We start from the raw sequence: 23,937 nt of genomic DNA on the forward strand, positions 1-23,937 counted from the left end.
TGGGGTAAGATGAGCCAGTTTTTACTTATGTGGATCTCAAGGCAAGGGAAATTGAGACAGAAGTACAATGAAGACATCCACTGTTAATTTGGGATGTTGCCTATAAACTGAACATTAAAAAATGCACCTATGACAAAGAGCCTTGAAAATATGACCTCAGAAAAAAAAGTGTTCATGTGACTCAGCTTACCCCAGGCTAGGGGTAAGTTGATCCCAGTCAGTGGGTAAAATGAGCCATCTGGGGGTAAATTGACCATCCTATCTTTCACTTTTTTATGCAAGCATAATAATAAAAAAATAGTATTTATATTTAAATTTGTATTAATTTAGTGTGTTTTTAATTTTTATTTGTTTAACTTTATTTTTATTTCAGTTTGTTGTTAAGAAAAATACATAAATATTTCTAATTTTCATTTAGCCTAACTTTAAGTTAAAGTTTTTTTACCTAATATCTATATTTTATTTCAGCTTTATTTCAATTAACGAAAACGATTTTTAGTTTACAATAACAACACTGGTGAGACAATTAACATTATTTTTTCTGCATTACAGTTTAGAAAACTCAGTAAGTGGCTAATGTGATCATTTACATAAGAACCATCTCCAAGGCAAAATCATAAATGGCAGGTAATACAAGATAACAGGCAATAGGAGACAGACAGGTGAAAAACAACAAGGACTTAAAATGAGGCATAGTTTAGATTATTCATTATTCATACTCATGTAATTAAATTATAGCATAATATGAAAGAGTTGCACTGCGTATTACTTTAAACCACAGCCTGTTTATTCTGCAGTAACATTGAAATGAAAATTTGTAATCTTATCATTTCTTTTTAGATCTGTACTTTCTTTCAAGGTAACTTTCGAAGCAACCAGGGAAAATATTGACTAGATTCTGGTACAAATGAGAGCAATGAAACAAAGGTAAAATACAGAGGTTATAAAGACTGTGTCAAAAGGTCTTTATCTGCTCTCTATCTTGATGACTTTGCAGGAGTCTACAGTAGTTCTGTATAGGGCAACTATATTCTCTCAGCCAGCTCCATAAACATCTGAGTACTGGTCCTTTCGATGTAATGTTTAAGTATTAATCATTGACAGTGTGACAGAGCAAAGTCAAAAATATAAACTCTGACATACAGAAGACTACTTGTGAAGTTGTGAAATATTACATAAAAATGCAATAACCTGAAACCTAAGATATTCTGTTCAGTGAATAGGAGCCGAATCTGCGTGGACAAGCCAGAGGTAATGTGTGCAAACTGCAAACCCAGCTGATCCCATGTCCTTCGTTCACAGAAATACTCTGAATGTGCAGAATTAACCTTGAGTCCAGCAGCACTAACACAACAGCTAGTAAACAACATTTCCATTTTTTTTATAGGTTTTTCAATAACAAGTAAATCTTGAGATAACAGAAATATTGGAAGGCGTATTTTACATGGACAGAGGATGCATATACATAACTTTTAAAACTAATGCATAACTTTTAAATCTAACATAACTATTGAAAAAATATTTGTAAACATTGTGTTTTGCATGAAGACAAACCTAAAGATACTATAGAAAGGAATTTCAAGAAAATTATTTTTATTATCAATTTTACATGCATAATTTCAAGCAAATTGAGGAAAAATATTTACAGTAATTTTTCAAAGTTTTGGAGTCAGTAAGCTTTTTTTATGTTTTTGAAAGAAGTCCTTTATGCTCACCAAGGCTGCATTTATTTGATAAAAAAATATATATTTTAAAAAAAACCTGTAAAATGGTTCAATATTATTACAATTATTACAAACGGGTCTCTATTAGAATACATTTAAAAATGTAATTTATTCCTGTGATGGTAAAGCTGAATTTTCAGCATCATTACTCCAGTCTTCAGTGTCACATGATCCTTCAGAAATAATTCCAATATGCTGATTTAGTGCTCAAGAAACACATTATTATTATCAATTTTGAAAAGAGATGTGCTGCTTAATATATTTTTTTGTGTTTTTTAGAATCTTCTGTTAAATATATATATCTACTTTCACTTTTGATCAAAGTCAGATTAATGTATCCCTGCAGAATAAATGTATTTTTTTCAACCAAAAAACAAACTTTTGAATGGTACTGTACATAAACATGTTTCGTACAGCTTTCATTTAGACAGATCAAATCTTATAAATTCCACAGATTTCAAAGCATGACATCTGTGTATTTTAGGTGCGAGGTGGCGACAAGTTCCTAATGTCACTATTCTGCATGAGTTGAAAGTAGAACAGCACGATCTCTTCATAGTTTTGGATGGAGATTCTCTCATTCACACCATGGAATCTAAAGGGAAGTGTAAGCGGTTTAATATTTAATTACTTTTACAGCTTCAGCAGAAGTGCCATTTCTGTGTGTCCTACCTCGCAGAATCACCGGGTTTGTACCATGATGGGGCAAAGCGGTAAATGTCCGGAGACAGTTCAGTGTAGTGCCGGCTGTCAGTGTTACCCACACAGATACCTGTGAGAGGAAACCGTAGACAAAACTAAGAGTGAGAGAAGCTCTTCATGAGTCAATGATGTCTGTAAGGGGCACTTAAACCCCTTATGTCAATAATGACAATGCTGAAAGCCTTACCAGGAGTTACAGTGACCTGAGGGAAAATGTCATGCACCGTTTTCTTTATGATCTGGTACCCGAATGTATCATCATCATAGGAGCTGATGGGCAGAGGGTCGAATCCACTCACCAACTCTACCTTCACACGCTCATCGGATATGGTGGATTCAATCAGCTTTAGAACCTTTAGAAAGTGAATGGGGCATTAATTATTTAACATTTGGTTTTAGTAAACTTTATGAAATATATTCAAGTATGAAAATATACCATGGAAGTACAACTATAGAATTTGCATTATTTGAAATGTAACCAACAGCAATTGAGTCATCATAATATTTGCAGACTCAATACAAATTGGTGTTCTTTTCTACCTAAATTAAAATTATACAAAAAGATGGGTATACAAATATACTTAGAAATCAAACATAATAAACAAAGAAAAAGAAAAACATAGGTGGAATTAATAATAAATAAAATGCAGCGGTTACGTACGGTAACCCTCGTTTCCTGAGGAAGGGAACGGAGACGTACGTCATTGCTGACGAATGAGGATCGCTTGCGAGAGCCTATCTACTTCGAGTGAAACTAAACGAGCCAATGCACATTGGCATGCGATAATTGCACCAGCTGCTGTGCATCGCGGCGCATCCTTCTTTTTCCGCTGAGGAGCCGGACTTGTGACTCGGCTGTCCAGCGGAAGCTCAGCAACTGTGGCGAGGGGACGGGTAGACAGATACTCCTGCTTAGTTATAGGGGGGAAAGAACACCAGCAGAGACGACAGAGCAGGCTCTGTCAAGGGAAAGACACGGGCTCGTCCGCAGAGGAGCTGATCGTGGAGGAATATACATGGGGTCACCGCAGGGACTGCTACATATGGACACCCAGTCTAACACAGGTTCCACAATGCATATGAGTGTAGGCCTGGCGTCAGACACTCCGCAACGTCTGACTGCCACAGGGGTGACGGAGGAACTCACAGGGTTAGCCATTTCAGGGGAACACTACTGGAGCAAATGGACGCACGTATCCGGCCCATGGGCCCTTCGTAAGCCAATGCGATGGCATCCACTATCCAGTGGGCCATCCTCTGCTTGGAGACAGCTTTTTCCTTCTGCTGGCCTCCGTAACAGACGAAGAGCTGATCCGAGGCAGATTCAGTCTTCTTGCTCCCCTCAGGAACCTGACGATCAGGTCATGCTTTCCCAGTGACTTACCTTCGACTGCATCGTGATGTGCAGCGATAGCGGCAACATACACTTTGAGGGTGGAGGGAGACAGCCTTCGCTCCAACCCATCTTGCAGGAAGGAAAGCACAGCTCTGATCGAAGATGAATGAAGATGAATCCCGGTGGGAAGAGCACCATTCAACGAACAGGTCCCACTTCAGAGCATAGTGGTGCCTCGTTGAGGGTGCTCTAGCAGAAATTATGGTGTCTATCAGAAATGAGGGACAGCCCGAAGGGCAGGACTTTGTACTGATATGCCCGTCCCTCGAACGCAAACCGCAGGAGCGGTCTGTGTCGAGGAAGAATCAAGACATGAAAGTACGCGTCCTTCAGGTCGATCACTACAAACCAATCTTGGGGATGGATGCATTCGAAAATGCGTTTCTGCGTGAGCATCTTGAATGGGAGCTTGTGCAGGGACCGATTCAAGGTTTACAGGTCCAAGATCGTTTATAGGTCCAAGTCCAAGATCGGCCTTTCTTGGGTACAGTGAAGTAGGGGCTGTAGAACCCTGTCTTCATATTGGGTGGAGGAACCGGCTCGATCGCATCCTTCGCCAGTAGGACATCGATCTCTGCCCGCAAGACAGGGGCATCGCAACTCCGCGCAGAGGTGAAGTGGATGCCCCTGAACTGGGATGCCCCTGGGAGCGTGTCGGGTGAACTGAATCGCATAACCGAGTCTAACGGTACGGATGAGCCAGCGAGACGGGCTGGGAAGTGCTAGCCAGGCTCCAAGACACCGTGCAAGCGGGACCACAGACGTACCCAGGGTGGGGAAGCGAGGTGGAATACAGGGATTCGGCTCGGGAGGCACTGAGTCGGCCTGAAGTGCCTCAGTGCCTTTGTGTGTTGTGCCACAATCCACGCCCTCTTATGACCGAATTTCTCTCTTTCTGTTCCATTTGGCGGAACAGAAACAAAATGAAACCCGGTCCTCCTCCGGGGGAAGGAGAGGTGCGGACACTATCTCCTGGAGAGCAACTTCCTCCATCGCTGGGTCGCCCGTCTCAGGGCCACTTGCCCTTACGCTTGCTGCCTGATTTAGCGGGGGCCTGGACGGGCTGGGCGCTCCTCTTGCAGCCAGCCACCTGCTGCCTGGGTGGAGAGCAGGGGCGAAGGTGGCCGCAGGAAAGCACCCTGAGCGACGAGCAGATGGAGGTGCCGCCGACGACTGGGTGGAGGCAGCAGCTGGTCGTCAGGACAGGATATGCTTAATCTCCTCCATCTGCTTCTGTGCTGCGGAAAACTGCTGGGCAAAGTTTTCCATAGCATCGCCGAAGAGGCCGGCCAGCCAGACAGGGCCGTTGAGGAACCGCACATTGTCGGGCTCACGCATGCCAGGTACAGCCACAAGTGTCGCTCCTGGACCACTAGCGTGGACATCGACCGACCCAGGGAGCGTGCAGTGACTTTCGTCGAGGTCCGTCGCTGTACACAGTTCCTGCATTACCTCTGGGTCGGAACCACCCTCGTGCAATTCCTTGAGCACCATGGCATGCAGGGCTGAGGCAGCTTCTCCACAGGCTGAGTAAGCCTTGTCCGCGAGAGCGGACGAGAACTTACACGCACGGGAGGGAAGGCGCGGATTTCCCAGACAGGAGGTAGCGGTCTTGGGACACAGCTGCATTGTCATAGACCGCTCCACCAGGGGGATCTCCACGTAACCCTTAGCTGCTCCGCCGTTGAGGGTAATGAGGGAGGAAGAAGCACCAGAATGGTTTCGAGCAGAAAAAGGTGCCGTCCATGCTCTGGTAACCTCTTCATGCACTTCCGGAAAGAAAGGCACTGGGGCGGGGCGCTGAGAACCAGCACGGACCACCCCAAGATACCAATCATCCATCTGCGAAGGTTCAGGACACGGTGGTGGGTTCCACTTGAGCCCGACATTTGCGGCGGCCCGGGAAAGCATAGCCGTGAGCTCTGGGTCTGACTCGGGCAATGCTGGCGCACCCGAAGGAGGCAGTTCAGCTGAGTCTTCATCCCCAGAGGACATTAGCTCACCCTCCAATGCAGCGACCGACATTTGATCATCTGGTGGAGCTCCAAAATAAATGACTGGGAACGCCGTGGACGGCCCAGCGCGCTATCTTGGAGGCTCTGCGGGTAGCGTTACAGAGGAGTGAGGGGCCCGAGGAGACTGGCTCGGCGGGTTACCTCTTACTGTGATTTTCTTTAGTCTGAGGCTTATTCATTTCTCTTTTGTGCAAAACGCCCTTTACATTTGCCAATTTTATTTTGTTGCAAAAACAAAAATAACAAACCAGCAGGCCCAGCCCAGGTGAAAAAAAGTAACGCAAAAGTAACGTAATGCACTACTTTACATAAAAAGTAACTAATGCAATCAGTTTTTTTAGGGAGTAATGCAACATTGTAAAGCAATACTTTTAAAAGTTACTTTTCTCAGTATTAAATGTCTGTCTAATGGTTAACTAAGGGTTGAGCTAAAACTTCCTTGGTTGTCAAGCACTGGTATTTCCTTCAGGAAATGCAAATCTAGTTAAAAGTATGAGCTAACAACATGTGTGAATTCTGTGGCTACAGCGTGACCTCTGACCTCCTGCAATGTCTGGGCTGAGTGGATGCGGAAATTGACAAAGGCCTCAGCATATGCCGGCATTACATTAATCTGTCAGAGAGAGAGAGAGAAATAGTCAGATTTCTATTCATGCTAAGTGTGTTTTTATGTAAATTTGTGTATAAACAGAAAAAGAATGAATGTGAATGACAACCCACCTTCACACCTGAGTTAAACATTGTGACGGCAGTTGTTGTCCTCACAAAGGCATTTGTGTCAGGCTGTCCTTCCAAAATACTGCAAATGTGATTAGAAAGATCAGATCAGAGCATATACTCTTTTACTGTATTACTATATTAATTACTGTATTGAGCAATGATGTGGCCTACCCGCTAAGCAGTGAAGAGAAGAGCCACAGATTAGACATGATCATTTTGTGTGGCCAGCCGAACTAGAAGGCACAATAATAAAGAATATAGCAATTCAGTATTTGTAGGAGTGTCATAAGCATTTTAATCATCTTTGATTTATCACCTTATGTGCCAGGTACTCAAAAGTAGCACGCTCAGGACCATGACCAAAAAGATTGGGCATCCGGTTCTTCTCCAAACTGGGAAATTATATAACAAAATATTAATTAATCTATCTATCTATCTATCTATCTATCTATCTATCTATCTATCTATCTATCTATCTATCTATCTATCTATCTATCTATCTATCTATCTATCTATCTATCTATCTATCTATCTATCTATCTATCTATCTATCTGTCTATCTATCTATCTATCAGTAAATATTAACATTATACAATCTGAAAAATTTAACAAAAAGTGTAAAACTAGTTTAAAAAAATAATAATAAACAGAAAAATGCTAGGGGGAATAAATAATAATTAAAACAAAAAGGCCACACTTTCCAATAAGATCTCACTTGTTAACATTACTTAAATAATAAAACAAAGTAAAATACATAAATAATAATAAAAAAGCTTATAAATATTTCTCAATAGTTTAATATTTCTTAATAGTTTATTTAGAAAGAAAGATAGCCTGCATGGCTTCTTTTAATATTGATTAAATGTTTTCATATCTTCACTGAAAATCGGTACTTTACACAGCAAGTGAATGAGTGAAATGGAAAACAAATGCAAAAGAGTTTTGTGGAAATTTACATTATAACCAGTCCTAAGCGTAACTAATTGCATTACTTAGTTACCTTTTATGGAAAGTAACAAATTACTTATGCTACTTTTGCAATACATTTACTTACCTTGGCTGGGCTAGCTTGTTTATTTTTCATTTTAAAAAGTTCTATTTTGGGGCAATTTAATTTATATAATAAATGTTTAGGCACTTTCACTCCAAAAGTGAAATGAATAAGCCTCAGGCTTAAGGAAATGCAAATTCTCACCCGTACAGTAGAGGGCGCAGCACTTTTACTTCAGCAAATGAATTAAAAATATATAAATAAATAAACACAAATATGATGTGTAACTAAAGTAATTTTTTCTTATTCAAATGGTTTAATTAGACCATCAAAAGCAAAGACATTGTTTAATATAGTGAGATTAATTACATAAATTACATAAATGTAATATATTTAATTATTGCAGTAATATTCTGAGTTTGCATTTCACTGTTTTATTTATTTTGAGGAATACTGAATCTTTTATATATATATATATATATATATATATATATATATATATAGTAAAATTAAAAAGAAATGCAGTACTTTAAAAGTTACTTGAAAAGAGTAATCTGATTACTTAACTCGATTATAACCTGCTATAATAACAGAAGTTTTTAATACAGTAGAGTGAAATTGTCTTATTTATTTTTCTATGTAAATGTGCCAGACAGATATTAATAACAGCTTCTGCATTGGGTTTGTTCCCAACTGTTGCTTTTAAAAATGAAATATAAAGTTCCTTGTGAACAGCCCCATTGCAGGTGCAAAGAAAATATTTACATTAAAGGGATAGTTCACTTTGAAATTAAATTTTGGTATGTTTTAGCTTACCTCAAGGGCATCCAAGATGTAGGTGTCTTTTTTTCCGCAGTAGTTTCAATTTTGATATTTTTAGGTCAAACCGTTCTTGTCTGTCAGTCATATAATGCAGGTCTGTGGTCACTGTCTCAAAGAGCATGCACAGAGTCCAAATTAAAACAATTCCCCATCATCCAAATTAAACAATTCCCCATCGTAAGTACACATTGATGGCCTAAGACACGAAATGAGCGGTTTGTGTGAGAAAACGAACAGTATTTATATCGTTTTTTAACTCTTGTACACAGCCACGTCCAAGTGATCTGAGGGCAGACTGGTGTGTGACGTGTGCGCAGACTGGTGCATAGGTATATATACACTAGAATAGATGCCGCCTTGCCTACGGCATTCGTTCCAATGAACTGCCGTAGCCAAGGCGACATCTAGTGTATATATCTCTATGCACCAGTCTGCGTACACGTCAAACACCAGGATGCGCGAGCGCCCTCAGATCACTTGGACGTGGCTGTGTACAAGAGTTAAAAAAACGATATAAATACTGTTCGTTTTCTCACACAAACCGCTCGTTTCGTGTCTTAGGCCATCTATGTGTACTTACGATGGGGAATTGTTTAATTTGGACTTCTCTGTGCATGCTCTTTGAGGTGGTGACCATAGACCTGCATTATAGGACTGACAGACAAGAACGGTTTGACCTAAAAATATCAAAATTGAAACTACTGCGGAAAAAAAGACACCTACATCTTGGATGCCCTTGAGGTAAGCTAAAACATACCAAAATTTTATTTCAAAGTGAACTATCCCTTTAAGATCATGTTAACAGAGTTTTCAGTAAATTTTAACATATTTTCCTGCCTTCTGACAGCTGATGCCAAGATGCCAATGCTGCTCTCCCTGGGAGGCATGGATGAATGTCCTGGAGCGCTGCTGACACTCAGCTTTACCGTGGCCTGACCCTTCTCACTTACACCAATTCTAAGAAATCACACAAGGCATAAATTACACAGTAGCTCAATCTCAAAAAATTATAATAATGCAGTAAAACAATGCTCTCACAGTGCAGCAGGTCCGTTTAGGCCATCTACCATACCATCCATAATCGTGAGACCTTCATCTAAAACATACAGAAGCTTCACCCCTCGACTTTTCAACAGTTTCACAATATTCACAGCACCTTTTGGGCCGCTAATCTAAGAAAATCAAATAAACAGCTGAATTAAGACAAGCTTTGATTTCAGCAGATTTCACTTTGACTGATTAACATGTGACCTTGAGACTGACCTCCTCATCATGACCCAAACCAATGTAGAAGCTTCTGCGAGGGGTATAACCTCGTTCCAGCAGGTATTCCAGAGCCTGAAGGATCCCCTTCAAGATCAAACATTGTAACAGTTAGCTTTAGGTTGGAAAAACAGATGTGCAATTGTTTGAATGAAGAACAATGCAGCGTTGATTCACTGTACCATCACAGACTGTTTGTTGTCGATGGTTCCTCGTCCATAAATGAAGCCATTGAGCTCTTGAGCAGAGAAAGGAGGAACGTCCCACCCATCCGCCTCATCGGCCGGCACTACATCAATGTGAGCCAGCAGCATGTACGGCTCCAGATCAGGCTCTCTCCCAGGAACCGTGAATAAGTGGCTGTAGTTTCCCACCAACTCATGTTTGACCAGGCTGGATGATGAGAAGACCTTTGGGAAGACTGAGACAGCACAATTCATTATTAACAATCTTTAATGAAACAATCTTTCATTCTTCCCAGCTAACAAAAATATGTTTTTGCTACCATTGAATATGTTATTTCTGAATGTTCTCTGAACATTCAAAACATCTCCAATTGTATTCGCCTGAAAAAAGAAAGTCATATACACCTAGGATGGCTTAAGGGCGAATAAACCATGGGGTAATTTAAATTTTTTGGGGGGAGCTATCCCTTTAAGGGAACATTCCATTTGATCATTTTGCAAACATTAAGGGAACGTTACTTTCAAATGTTCTCTGAACATTCTGAAACATGTAGTTAAACGTTGAACGAACGTCCAACTAAAGCGTTTCAGTAAAAAAGTTCCATGAACGATGTATAAATAATGTTTTGGGGCTAATGTTTTGAGAACATTATTAAAGACCAAATAACTTCAAACACACATTCTATTAACGTTACTGGAAGAACATTTGTTCAAGAGAACCTTGTAAGTTCTGAGAACGCTCCCTGTTAGCTGGGTTTACACGTAAAACATGCAAAAAGAATCCATAAGTTCCCATGCTTTGGGTTTCATCAGTTTCTCACCCCTCCTTAGTAGCAGGTCAAACTCTTGCAGGGCGCTTGTGTTCTGATTTGACTCTGAAAATGACACTGTGGGAATCTGAATTGCCACTATAGAAACATGAAAAACAAAAACAAAAACATGATAATCTGACCATGTTTATATGCACATTCTGCATTCTGATTAAGGGCAATATTCTGATTTAGTCTTTATTCTGAAAAGAGGTTAGCATTGGGTTTTTAGGCCCTGAGCTCAGTAATTCTCATTTATATCATCAACAGACAAAAACACAATGCCAAAACTTTAACCCTATAAAGCTTAGTATGAGCTCAATATTCTCTGCTTTGTGAGCCATAAAATCCCAATCTATCAGTATCAAATATAATAAAAAACAACAAATGAGCAAACTTTTACATTACTATCATGTCAGGCTTTAAGGGGTTAAAACAGGCATGTCAGCTGTTTTAATGTAATCTGAACATTTGCTCAATAAAGTTATGCCAATTACTGTAATGTATTTAATTGGATATTTTATCTTTCCATAATCTGTAAATGACCAAATTCTAATTCAGAATATTCTGCATGTCTGCAAGTTTTGTTCCCCAAATAACACACGTCAAAAACTCTTTCATTTATTTATAGTTATTACTATTCATCAGCTTTATGAAGCATTTATATATTTAAGCAGTTAGACTTTTGATAAAACTTTTCTTACCTTTGAAATTTTGCAGCAGATTCTTTCTCTGTTCTGGACTTAAATCAGGATAAATGGTGGTTGTATTTTCCCATTGTCCAAGTTCTGTATTCACTTTGAATGTAAATGTCCTACCGATCACAACAGAAAACAAAATTAAAACGGAAAGTAGGAGGATTCCCAGCAGTATTCCAGAAAATTTCAAAACGGTCTTCTTATTGATTTTGGTCTTCATCTTTCTGAAGTTCAAGAGGAATGAATGACAGACATCTGTATGATCAGGGTTCACATTTTTTATTGCCTCTCTGGTGATGGAACATAAGGGGCCCCTGCTGGTGTGATTTAGAGCAAATCACAAATGTGAAGAGCAAATGAGTTGAAAATGAGACCGCCTGTTGCATTTTGAGTGATCAACAACAGAGATATCGAAAGCTTTAAAACAAATGAACAATTTAAAGTAATTTGTAGAATATTGAGCTGCAGTACTCCTAAGTAACTGCCTTCATTAATCATATAATTATCCTTACACCATTACATTATATATTTGTAAGGTCATATTTAGTAGAAAAAAAAGCAGCTGTATTCTGAAATTAAACTCAGATCATCCTTTTCTGATATTGATTATATTTAGGGGTTCACAAAGAGCAGCTATTAATACACTAATTTCTTAATTCAGAAACTTATGCTTTTATAAAGCTTCCTTTTTTAAGGCCACTGGTCCTATTTTTTACAAAATTTTGCATCTAGAGGTCTTCCTAATATTAATATAAATGATTTTCTTTATAAGCTCACAAGAACAATCTTAAAGTCCCCATGTAGTCTATCATTTTATCCCTTAAATCTCATCTTTGATCAAATGACATAATGAAAAAAAAAAAAAAAATCTTCAAATGACATAATTTAAAAAAAAAAATCCTCAAAAAATAGGAATAGCTTGAATGAAACCCTACACCCTCCCATCATTTAGTATACGCGGTTCTAGGAATATGCAAATTAGCCCGGTCTCCACTAACTCTCACCAGCTCTGAGATCCACTCATTGACAAACCATGAATTTGAGACTGTCTTTGGTTCACTGCAGTTTTAAGGAGACAATACTCAGGAATGGTGTTGACTTGTGAATTTGCACATGGTTTGTCTTAAAGCGTATTAAAAACACCAAAGATAACATTAAAAACTTGATTTTCACCAAAGGGGGACTTTAAGAGAACATATTTATTTACTCACAAATAAAACAAAGTACATGTTTATAACCTGAAAGAGAACATACAAGACTCATTATTACAGCAGTGCAAGATGTAAGAGAAGAATGTAATTGTTCTTGAGTTCGGGTAGCTGAATCAGGATGAACGCTGACCACAGCACAAACAGCCCGCACAATTTTCAAATGATATAAAATACACATCTATGGTAAAAGATAATTCAGAGGAAACAATGAATGCACATGACTAGCCAACTACATCCCATCAGTTAAAATTTTAAATTCTATGAGGTATTTGAAGGCAGGTATGGTGGAAATATGATGTACAGTATTTTCATTGAGTTTCATTCAGTCCAATCACAGATACATTCCTCTGACACCACTTTAAAAGATAGTCATATGAAGGATATCTTGCTGACTAGAGCCTGAGATGAATCCTTTGGCGTCAGTGTTAAGCTGTAGCGTCAGTGGTGGATGAGTCCTGTGAGGTGGATATGAGAGCATCATCATGCAGAGCAGTGAACGGATTGGAGAGCGGCTCTTCCATGGACGAGTAGATGAGGTACAGCAGGCAAGCCACTAGGAGAAAAACCACTATCTGAACCCACAGAGGCACCAGACGCTGCTGAATATCCTGCCTCTCCAGTGTAGCTGGACTCAGTGGTGGCATTTCAGTGTATTTAAATTGCACTGGGCGTCCTGCAGCTCCCTTTATAGGCCGCCTCTTTGTAGCACTGCAGGCGGAAAAAAGACATTAGAACTGATTTACACAGTCAAAATTAAAGCAGAGGCATGCTAATCAATAGTTTCCGAACAATGGTAGTACTTAAGTATGAGAAAGGTATCACAGATGATACTCACTAGATTCCAGTGGGGGTTTTGGCAGTGTCGGGGAACATCTCTGAGAGAACATCTATCACAGGTTCCTATTGGCCAGAGAAAAAAATAAAAACAAAACAGTCTGAATGAGATAAACTACATGTAAAGGTGTAGTCTACAATAGAAATGAAAGTGAAGCAGTATATCATAAAAATATTGGAGGATAGAGTGAAGAGGAAGAGGAAGACCAGCCCAGACCCAAGAAAAACATGGGGCAGATTTGCAAGTCATTTGGAAAGCACAATCACAGTGTAATGGAATTAAAAAAAGGCATCTAATTATAATATATTTTAAAATGATGAAAAAAGATGCAAACATTTTTTTGCATCATTACTCCAGTCTTCAGTGACATGATTCTTCAGAAATCATTCTAATATGATTTGATGCTCAAGAAACATTTATTATTATCATAATCAATGTCGAAAACAGTTGTGCTGCTTCATATTTTTGTGGTGATACACAATTAATTTTTCCAGGATTGTTTAAATGAATATAACATTCAAAAGAACTGCATTTATTTGAAATAGAAATATTCTGTAAAAACCTCACATTTGATCAATTTAATGCATCCATGCTGGATAAAAAGTTAATTTGTTACTTAAATCTAATCTTACTGACGGAATAGTAGTGTAAATCTTTTTATAATAATTATATATATTTTCATGACAATTTCCTCAAATTCTCAGAACCCAACTATAAAGAGGAAAAAAATATTCCCCTAATGCTTTTGGGTTGAAATAGGTGATGAAGAGTGTAACAGCCATACAGGGTTTAAGAATCATGTGAGCTGCATTCATGCGCATTAAGATCGAAGACACATGGGTCAGAAACAAGAAAGCCAGGCCTTTGATAGAACTCATGAGCGCTTTCCTCTCTCTGACCTACCTACCAAACACCAATGCAGTGTCTTCACGGTATATTAAATCAGGAGAAAGAAAGCAGTACTAAAAATATACTCAAATTTTTCCTTTGTATATTTCACAGAGGTTAAGTCAGTGCAATAAAGTGAGAAAAGGAAGAAACAAAGGAAAACTCAGAGGGATTTCCCAAAGGACAGAGGGAGTGTGAAAGCCCATTAGATGTCTGGCAATGCAATATGTCTGCTGAATTAAACATCAACCGAAAGAGTGAGGACAAACGAAGAGGCAGACCCTGAGGAGAGAAGAGCAAGGCTGAGGGGGAAAGCAGTTACTGTGATAGTTTGTTTCTGATGGGCTGATGGAGATGTTAAACAAAGAGATCTGCCTGTCATGGTGTCTTTATCCAGCCTCATGTAGCCCTGATGAGAAATAAGAGCTTTTGTCAGACATGAGTGCTGCTGTTAAAGCAAACATATTATCTATAGCCACAAACCCGCAGGGCCCTGCTGTCCACCGTCTGCTCGGTTTTCTGACCAAATCTCCTCTCAATCTCTGTTTGCTTTGACTGAGGACTGAATCTGTTCTCAATCTGCAGACAAAACAAATACAATCACACAGCAAGAACAAACCCCTAAGACTTAAAACTACAATTAATTAAAACAAAATCACTGCCAGCCAATCATCTCATAATTAAGATATCTCAGTTCAGACTCCCCTCTTCCACCATCTGAGTGATGCTGAAGGTTGAGTACTGGGACCCACTTTGACCCAAAGACCCATTCTGGGAGGAGTCTAAAGACTTGTGCTGAATCTTTCCCTGCAAAAGAACCAAACTGAATAAAGCACAAGTGGAATGTATGCAAAGCAATATGACATCCGGAACAGTCAATCAGATGTAGCACTGACAGCCCACAATCCTTCAGTGTAATGGAATCAAACAATCCTAAAAAACAAAAAGTGCAAGTACATAAAATACAGTGTCTAAATCTCTTAAATCTTTCACAACACAAAATCTGTGGAAGAAACAAATGATAGTGTAATTGACCCCTTTATCCCCTGCAGAAAAGGATCAGGTAGGACGCTTTAAAATTGTGGCCATAAGAACGGTTCATACTGTACATTTACAAATCCAGCTGAGGGCATAAAGCAGCGGGGGTAAAAATCTCTGCTCTGACTGAACATGCCCACCTGTGGATGTGAAAAATGCAATTCAACATACATCACAATTTAATGCCATACTAACTTTAACCACAGAGTGGTACTATTGTTCATGTTCACACTACTGAAAACCACATTGAGAGATTAAAGCTGCAGTGCATCATTTTTTTTAGATTAAAATACTTTATTCTGTCTAGCTTAATATGCAGAAACAACTATTAGTAGCTTCTGTAGGTTGAAACAACAAAGCTCTGCTGAGCTAAACATTGTTCTGTTTGGTGCTTGCCTCTCTTTGGTGTGTGGGTGAAACTGGGTTAGATGCAAGCCCCAGAAAAATTGAATAAATCCCATATTTTCTAAGCTCCAGAAAAATTGAATAAAGGCCATATTTTCTAAGCAAATAATGTCAAAAAAGTACAGAGTATCTGAAGGGCTTAATATATATATATATATATATATATATATATATATATATATATATATATATATATATATATATATATATATATATATATATATATATATATATATATATATATATATATATATATATAAAAATATATATATATATAAAAAAAATAATAATATATATATATATATATATAAAAATTATAATTTAAGGCTTTTTAAGACCTGCACAATTTTCTTTAAATAATAATACCATATTTCCATTCAGAGCAAATCGATATTGTCTCAAGATTAATCATGCAACGCAGAATCTTTTGCTCAATTAAACAGGCTACGGTACACCATAAACTGGGAATTTAATACTGCTTATCAGCAAAACAGGGTAACTGCAAGTACTTAAAGCTACACTGTGTAATTTTTTTAGTTGATTCTTAGCAAAAAACACTTAGTTCTTTCAAAAATATATGTGCTCATTAATGTATATTTACTTCTTTCAAGTAATTAAGTTTATAATCTGCCATTGAAAGTACATACGGGTGAGGGGTTAGAATGCCGGTCGCCATGTTGCCCCTCCATCTTGAAACTACATTAGCCAAAGAGGGACATACCTGTAAATTCAAGCTTCGCCTTTTGCGTTTTTCACTCAGTGACACCGTGACGAATGCGAGGGGCAGATTCCTCGCGAGTCGCGACTGCCGGCAGATTTGAAAGATGTGTGTGTGTGTGTGTGTGTGTGTGTGTGTGCGTGTGCGTGTGTGTGTGTTCACTCACATTTGATTTTGAAAGAGAGAATTAAAACGTCAACGCGACAGGCAAATCAGCAAGACAAAGTCAATATTGGAGTAACTTTTCCCAGATGGAAAGAGCTCATGAGGAGCATAGATTTTAAAACGGACGCCGAAGTTGCCTGCTTTCTTCTCGACAGGTAATTCAGCCTATTTGTGTAAATTCGAAGTTTTATAGTTGCTTGTCTAACCATAGCATGGTTGTGCATAACGCCAGAACGACCTCTAGTATAACTTCATCCTCGCATCAATGGTGAAAAAGTATTGTTTACCTTGTAACATAAATCTGTGCTGCGACGGATCACAGGTGATGAATAGTTTTAAAGGTGCAATTTTGTAAGCTATATAAAAAAAGGACACTGTAAATTTTAGTTATTTTTAATTGCTTTTACTTTGTACACATTGTAACGTTAGCCTAATCTGATTATGCTGGGATAGCCGATTCCAAGGGTGACGTTTACCTCCTGACATCTGTCCTGTAGTTTTATTCATTTTAGACGTATTATTGTTAATTATTGTCATGGACGAAGTGATAACTGGAAGCCATGTTAATCTTGGAATAATGCGGCCACCGTAGGAGTTAAAACGCCCTCGGAATTGAAAGGAACAGAAACTAATATTCACTGGGTAGTCATATACAATTTCACCGCTAGATGGGGAAAAATTCACACAGTGTAGCTTTAAAACATTTCAATACATACTGATTAATACATGTGTTGAGTATTTTATGTATCAATATATTAATACATATAGTCACCAATATGACCACCGATGAATTGTTCACAATAAGATCTAGAACATGCATTTAGAATTATTTTTATTTATTTTTTTCATAGAAAAAAAAAACATTTAAATATGTCATTTTGGTGATCAAAGAGTAGTTTAAGAGATAAAATTGTTGACTACAGGGGGACTTTAGGACTCTTTTTAAGGGCGCACAGAACCCTAAAGTGTCCTAAGCTGCCCAACATAGCGACATTGGTTCTTTAGGGCAGGATTATCTGTTTGACATTATTTATGACACCCTTTTATGATGCTGGTAGCATTGAAATTATATACTTCAGCTTTAAAATCCATCATACCACCGAGTGAGCTTGAGTTACCATCAAGTGCCTCTTTGCTATATCAAAAGTGTCAATCTCACATACATAATTTATGTCCTTACACAACAAAACTGATGGACAGCTGGTTTGCCTTGCCTCTTTACACAGAAAGACCCAAGCAACAACTGTTGTCCATGTTAATAATCAAAACACACTCATAGCAGAATATGGAGAGTCAGTTGAGATAATGGATGAATCATGTTTCAGTCTCAGGGAAGTAACAAAGGATGGATTCAGGTGCATGTAAAGCCACTTACTTTGCGTGTTGTTTTGCTGGTCTCTGTACGGGACACTGTTTTAGACCGAAGCTGCTCTGAGTCTAGAATACATGCAAAATGAAAATGTATTACTTGCAAAAACAATAACAGATGAAGTCTTTAAGAGAAACACAATACTTTTTTTTTTTTTACTATAAATTAGTGATGGGACACAATGGTTGACAAGATGTAAAAAAAAAATTTGGCCTTCCATCCACACTGAGACAATGTATGTATTCCTGCGAAAATGTAGCTTTTTGAAGACGTTTTAAATTTGAAAACACAGTTTTCATGTTGTAGTGTGGACAGTGAAAACAGAGGCATTTGAAAATGATGACGCATGCTTAGTCGTGTGATGCATATTGTAACGATAGAAATCTGTTATAACGGTATGTGCCTGCCTACTGTGCTATTCAGTTTCACAGTGTTGCTAAAGATAATTGTTACTTTATACAATCTTCATATTACATTCCTGAAAAAAATGACAGGAAAAAAGAAGTCACCAGTAATTGGTAAGATATTTTGCTAATAAAACGATCATGCCAGAAGAATAGCGCAAGAACTGTATTATGTCTGGTCTCCGTATTATTTCAGTGAGCTTTTATTACATATTAAGCATACGCAGTAAGATGATTTTTAGCATTATCCAATGTTTCAGAGTGAAACTTTTGAAAAATGTGTAGACAGAGCGTTTTAAAACAAAAATGTGGTTTTCAAATCAAATGTATAAGCATTAATATAGACATAGCCTTATTTAGCATGCAAACGGGTCTCAAGAGTTTTAAAGTCCTCTAATTGGGGTCAGTTGAACCCAAAGAAGCCTATTTATTCAAGGATTTGTTAAACCGATCAATCGTCTAATCATTCAGGCAACCCATTGAGTATTTGAGAGTTAGTGCTGCTCCCTACCGGAGTCCTTATCCTCGTCTTCCTCCCTCTCAGCCTCTTCCTCACTGTCCGAATAGAGGCCTGCGTCCCCTACGCCGTTGACCCTGTGCTGTGATGTCTGTGCTGAAGAATCCAGCAGCCTTTTCAGCTTCTTTTCATATAAAGCTCTAGTGGAAGCTGCTTAGAACACACACACACATAAGAACATGTTGAATTTATAGCATAATCTGTTTTGAAAGGAAAAGACTGTGACTCAAACAGACTGACCTACAATGGGTCCGGCTTTAACCCCATACTGGAGCAGTTTGGCTTTCAGCTGATCATCAGTCAGTGAGCCCAGGTCTACCATGTCTGCCGCCTCTTCTTTCTCGGCCTGTACAGGGAAATAAACACACAACAAACTATTTAATCAAATCCTCTGGAGGCAGTGAAATTATAGCGATTCATCATGGTGGAGTGAGGAATCAGCACATTTTAGCATAATCTAATAAACATATGCTGACACTAGCTTGCCAAAGGGTGAACCTCGGCTCACGCAATCCTCAATAGACTCTTGTTTTGAGGCTTTCTCGCCTTTGCATCTTGCACTGACACGTTCTGAAAAGGGGTCACATCCAATATTAGCTGCCGTAGCAGTTTCCCAAACCCATACCAACCTCAGGCTGAAGAAACTTCTTCACATTTTCGCAGAATTGAGCAAAAACCCTTTCCACGATCAAGCACAAAATAAGGTGTGCGGAAAAGACCCAGATAAAGTGAGTCCGGATGGAAAGTTAACATATTTGTGACAAATTCCGGAAATATTAATATATAGAAAAACTTGAATAAATAAAGAACAGAGTTGTACAAATATTTGAGGTTTGCATGGTTATGTTAAACCAGAAGAAATGCACAGCAGTGCTAATGGATCAGAACAGATGGCATTTATCTGAGCCGTTTCAATGCAGCATTTAGTCAGAAAACCCTCTAGCAATTTGTTTCTCAAACATTTAGGCGGCAGACCACTTCAACAATGAAACAAAAATTGCAGACCACTAATAGTCTCATTTGCTAGTCTTCACCGATCCTGCCTTGAGCCACCAATAATATCCATACTTTTTCCTAGCAAAAATGCTAGACAGCAGATTTGTGCTTATTTGACTGGAATTTATTTGATGTCTACTTTCAGTTAATGACCCTAAATGAGCCGTCTGTTTGTTAGCTAAGAAGTTAGGCCAAAATGCTTGCATTATTCAAGCGAGACAACAGAAACGCTTAAAAACAAGTTATTGTGTGTGTATGTATAGTATTTAGTATTAAAACTTTCAAATAGCTTTTTCAGTTTCATTTTCATTTTAAAGGGTAACTCTCACCAAAATGCAACTTAGGGTCTTTTTGTTAATCTACCCGAGGCAAACCTTCGTTTAAAAGCATAATTAGAATGGAAACTCCACTTTTAAGTTTGACCGTATTTTCGTTTTCGGTCAAATCGCCTTTTGAATGGGACTGCATGGGGCACTTCTATGATAGCATCAAAAATCGCTATTTTTAAAACATTAAGGCGGCTCGACACAACATGAAACTTTGCTTGAAGTATCACCAGGGGCTCTACACATGAACTCGAGCATTAAGAACATTGTTTGTGTACACAGAGTTTACTAAAAAGAAAGATTTTGAACTCACTGTAGCTGTGTCCACCGTCAAAAATAGTCGATCTCCGAAATCGAATGAACTGACTCTTATATGAGGATCCTTTTTCAAATACAAGGTCAATATTGATTTTCATTAACGACAAATCAACAAATTATCCGTGAATTTATATGGAACTAAGCTTTAGGAGCTTTCCATCTTTACTCTCCTCCCTGTTACGTTGCATTCGGAGATCGACTATTTTTGACTGTCAAAATGCCGGTGGACACAGCGACTGAGTTGAAATTTTTGAAAAAAATAGCGATAGCGATTTTTGACGCTATCATAGAAGTGGCCCAAGCACTCCCATTCAAAAGGCAATTTGACCGAAAACGAAAATACAGTCAAACTTAAAAGTGGCGTTTCCATTCTAATTAGGCCTATGCTTTTAAACGAATGTTTGCCCCAGGTAGATTAACAAAAAGACTCTAGATTGCATTTTGGCGAGAGTTAACCTTATACCATATAATAGTATTTTTATTCAGCTTTAATTTTTTTTATTTCAGTTTTAGTAATTTTAGTTCATTAACTTAAACTTATTTTATTTTAGTTAGGCTAATTGCCAATGCAACCATTCCAATTTTCAAGTTCTTCATCTAATGTTTATATTTTATTTTTAGCTTTATTTCAATTACCAAAAATTATTTTTAATAGTTTTAGTAAACAATACTAAATATAGTCACAAACAACTTGGTTTTCCTTACCTCAGTCAGTCTACACAATCATACACAATATGCATGTTGCGATTAAACACAATGAGTGACGGTTTTTATCCTGTTGCTCATTCTTTAAAAAGTTCTTAACATTTTCTTATAATTAACTAAAATTGCACCAGTAATAGCTTCAAAAGGGTTTGTTAATTTAAAAAGTTTGTTATTGTAAAATATAAAACAAGAAATTGCCAACTCATAACCTGGCAAAGGCATGCTACTTTCCAGGGCAACACCACTTTGGTCATCACAAAGTGCATACTTCTAATCATAAACGGAGAATTCGACACCCGAGTCTAAGATGGCCCTGACCCAGATTCCCCAGCCCCCTTTGAGGGCCCCCGACCCACACACACACCTGCAGTGGTCTTGCACACGGCCAGAGTTTGTGTGTGCATGTGTGACAGCTGGAGCCTTATTCTACAACTTTGAGGGATCATGTTTCAGTCTCACTCAGGAAAAAAAAAATTCTCATTTCGACAGAACAGTCTTTGATGTTCAGAGATGCATGCATGCTTTAACTGTATTTCACTGCAGTTGGGAGCTGACAGGCAATGACCTACAAACTCCTCAACAGCTTGAAAGCAAAGAACATATGGGTATGAATATTCACAGCACATATCAAATCCATTTCAATCACGCCACCTTGCGTCAAACTACTGGATAGACAAGTGTGGATATAGAAACAGTTTGGGGAATCCTACAAAACCTGTCTGCAAGATGTCAGACATCTTGTGAATCAAAACACTGTCAAGAGCAGAAAGACGAATGTTCAGGAATGAAGATTAATAGCGTGACCTCTAACGTTACAGCTGCTAAACCTGCGTTTTAACTCACGCTGGCAATAAGATGATGATCTTCCTCTTCATCACTGGAGAAATCTGTGCTGTTTGTCCTCACATGTTTCAGATAAAGCTCCACATAAGCGTGTTTCTTGCTCTCGGGTGGAGGTAGATCCACATTATGCGCTATGAGCGCCGACATCAGCCTCTCTTTGGAGAAGTGAGCTGGGTCTTCCACAAACACCGGCATGTGTCAGCTGTGGAAAACTAACACATCTGAAAATCCAAGCCCTGAGGAAATGAGTTTTGAGAGTCCAAACAGCCTTGTCACCAACAGCTGCTCACTAGGCTCTCCTTATATGAGCGTTCAGAAACGCTTATTGATTCATTCATGCGGCCTGGTCATGCAAAATAAAAATATAAAAAAACACGACTGTACAAGTTTAAATCAACACATAAGTCACAGGAGACCAGAAACGCGCGGATAATAATTTAAGGTCAATAACGTGAGCAGCTTGCAGGTAATAAATGGCAATCTAACGTTAGTCTGTTTGGTCATTGTTTGCGCGTGACCTGTTCAACGCGAAAAAATATGAAATCAATGTTTGGAAACTCACCTTGCAAGAAACTGTAGTGCTTTTCACTGCGGACAAAGAGCAAATGGTGTTTTAAACAAGCCTCAAAGAAGCAACGTTACCTGGATAGTATTTTAATATCCGCGAGCTGACATGACGTCCTCTGGTTAATAATGACAACGTCACAAGTTGGATGTTTTCCCGCCATTTCTTCAAAGGCATGTCAACTGAAAAAGACATAATTCTATCGTTAGTGTTTATGTATTTTAACTGATTTTAACCCTTTCATGCATGAATTATGATAACCTCAGTCAGGATTTTTCCTATGTGTTTTTATTGGTATTAGGGCATGAAAATCAAGAATTGATTTTTATTTTATTTTTGTACAAATTTTTCAAAGAGATCTTCAGATGTCCACTTGAGTGGACAGCATGCGGTTATGGTTTAAACTGAAGATATACTGTATTAAATATAAGACAATAATCAAACAGATAAAGTATGTGAATTTAACAAACTAATCAATACAATTATATCAAATCATGTGAAAACTATAAAATATATACAAAAAAATATAAATGCGAAATATTGCAAAGGCTTCATACAACTTCATACAAGTTGCACTTCGCGTGTCTTTGATATCAGAACATGAGGACGTGATTCCATCAGAATTTTCTACAGCCTGTCAAGGTACTACTGTGGAAACCACACAGATGCTCCCTCCAGTGCACCAGAGTATGGAGATTTACCCTTATTAGCTGATAATTCTGATTATGTTCAAGATGGCTCATTTCTATCATAGCCCTCCTCTGAGAAAACCTAGCGAAACGTTTTTTCAGTCTCATCTGAAATGATCAGTGTTGGGGGTAATGCATTACAAGTTACATGCATAACGCATTCAGATGACTTTTTTGATGTTACAAGTAAAGTAATGCGTTACAAGTAACATGCATTACCTAATCAGATTACTTTCTGATCTAACAAGCAATTAACTACAAGTAATGTCCATTACCTAATCAGATTACTTTTTGATGTAACGAGTAAAGAAACACATTACAAGTAACATGCATTACGTAATCAGATTACTTTTTGATGTTATGAGTAAAGAAACGCATTACAATAACGTGCATTATGAAATCAGATTACTTTTTGATCTAACAAGTAAAGTAATGCATTACAAGTGTCATACATTATGTAATCACATGACTTTTTTTGATGTCAATGAAAATTACATTCTAATAATACAAATACATTTATTTACAGTAAAAAAAATCACTGCAGATTAAGTTTTTAAGTTTCAAAAACAATATTCACATTATAATTATGAATTGTAGCTGAAATATAGCAATTGATGCAT

At 38.1% G+C, this 23,937-nt stretch overlaps 2 protein-coding genes across 2 annotated transcripts; both read right to left on the reverse strand.

Moving 5' to 3' along the window:
• Positions 1-2,204: 2,204 nt before the first annotated feature.
• LOC307145360 (N-fatty-acyl-amino acid synthase/hydrolase PM20D1.1) lies at positions 2,205-11,545 on the reverse strand (the record flags this gene model as incomplete). The annotated part of the gene is made up of 13 exons (XM_079848430.1): positions 2,205-2,319; positions 2,397-2,496; positions 2,614-2,779; positions 6,379-6,450; positions 6,558-6,636; positions 6,729-6,790; positions 6,874-6,949; positions 9,208-9,327; positions 9,409-9,542; positions 9,634-9,720; positions 9,816-10,054; positions 10,640-10,726; positions 11,332-11,545. 13 exons carry the CDS (start codon positions 11,543-11,545, stop codon positions 2,205-2,207), a joined length of 1,551 nt encoding a protein of 516 aa, XP_079704556.1.
• A 961-nt stretch (positions 11,546-12,506) lies between these two features.
• lemd1 (LEM domain containing 1) lies at positions 12,507-22,787 on the reverse strand. The gene is made up of 11 exons (XM_079848642.1): positions 22,626-22,787; positions 22,064-22,265; positions 19,116-19,221; positions 18,870-19,025; positions 17,961-18,022; positions 15,369-15,437; positions 14,965-15,060; positions 14,743-14,838; positions 14,582-14,668; positions 13,372-13,436; positions 12,507-13,244 (listed from the first exon to the last, which is right to left on the reverse strand). The coding sequence occupies exons 2-11, from the start codon at positions 22,256-22,258 to the stop codon at positions 12,962-12,964; spliced, it is 1,215 nt and encodes a 404-aa protein (XP_079704768.1). The 5' UTR covers positions 22,259-22,265; positions 22,626-22,787; the 3' UTR covers positions 12,507-12,961.
• Positions 22,788-23,937: the final 1,150 nt, after the last annotated feature.

Source organism: Squalius cephalus (assembly GCF_949319135.1).
Source record: "Squalius cephalus genome assembly, chromosome: 18".
Taxonomy (NCBI): Eukaryota; Metazoa; Chordata; class Actinopteri; order Cypriniformes; family Leuciscidae; genus Squalius; species Squalius cephalus.

Coding starts and splice junctions, on each gene's coding strand:
- lemd1 (XM_079848642.1), bottom strand. CDS start 22,258: ATGCCGGTGTTTGTGGAAGACCCAGCTCACTTCTCCAAAGAGAGGCTG. Junction 19,026..19,115: donor TAAAGCCGGACCCATTGTAG/GTCAGTCTGTTT, acceptor TGTTCTAAGCAG/CTTCCACTAGAGCTTTATAT. Junction 15,438..17,960: donor CCAGCAAAACAACACGCAAA/GTAAGTGGCTTT, acceptor TCACATCCACAG/GTGGGCATGTTCAGTCAGAG.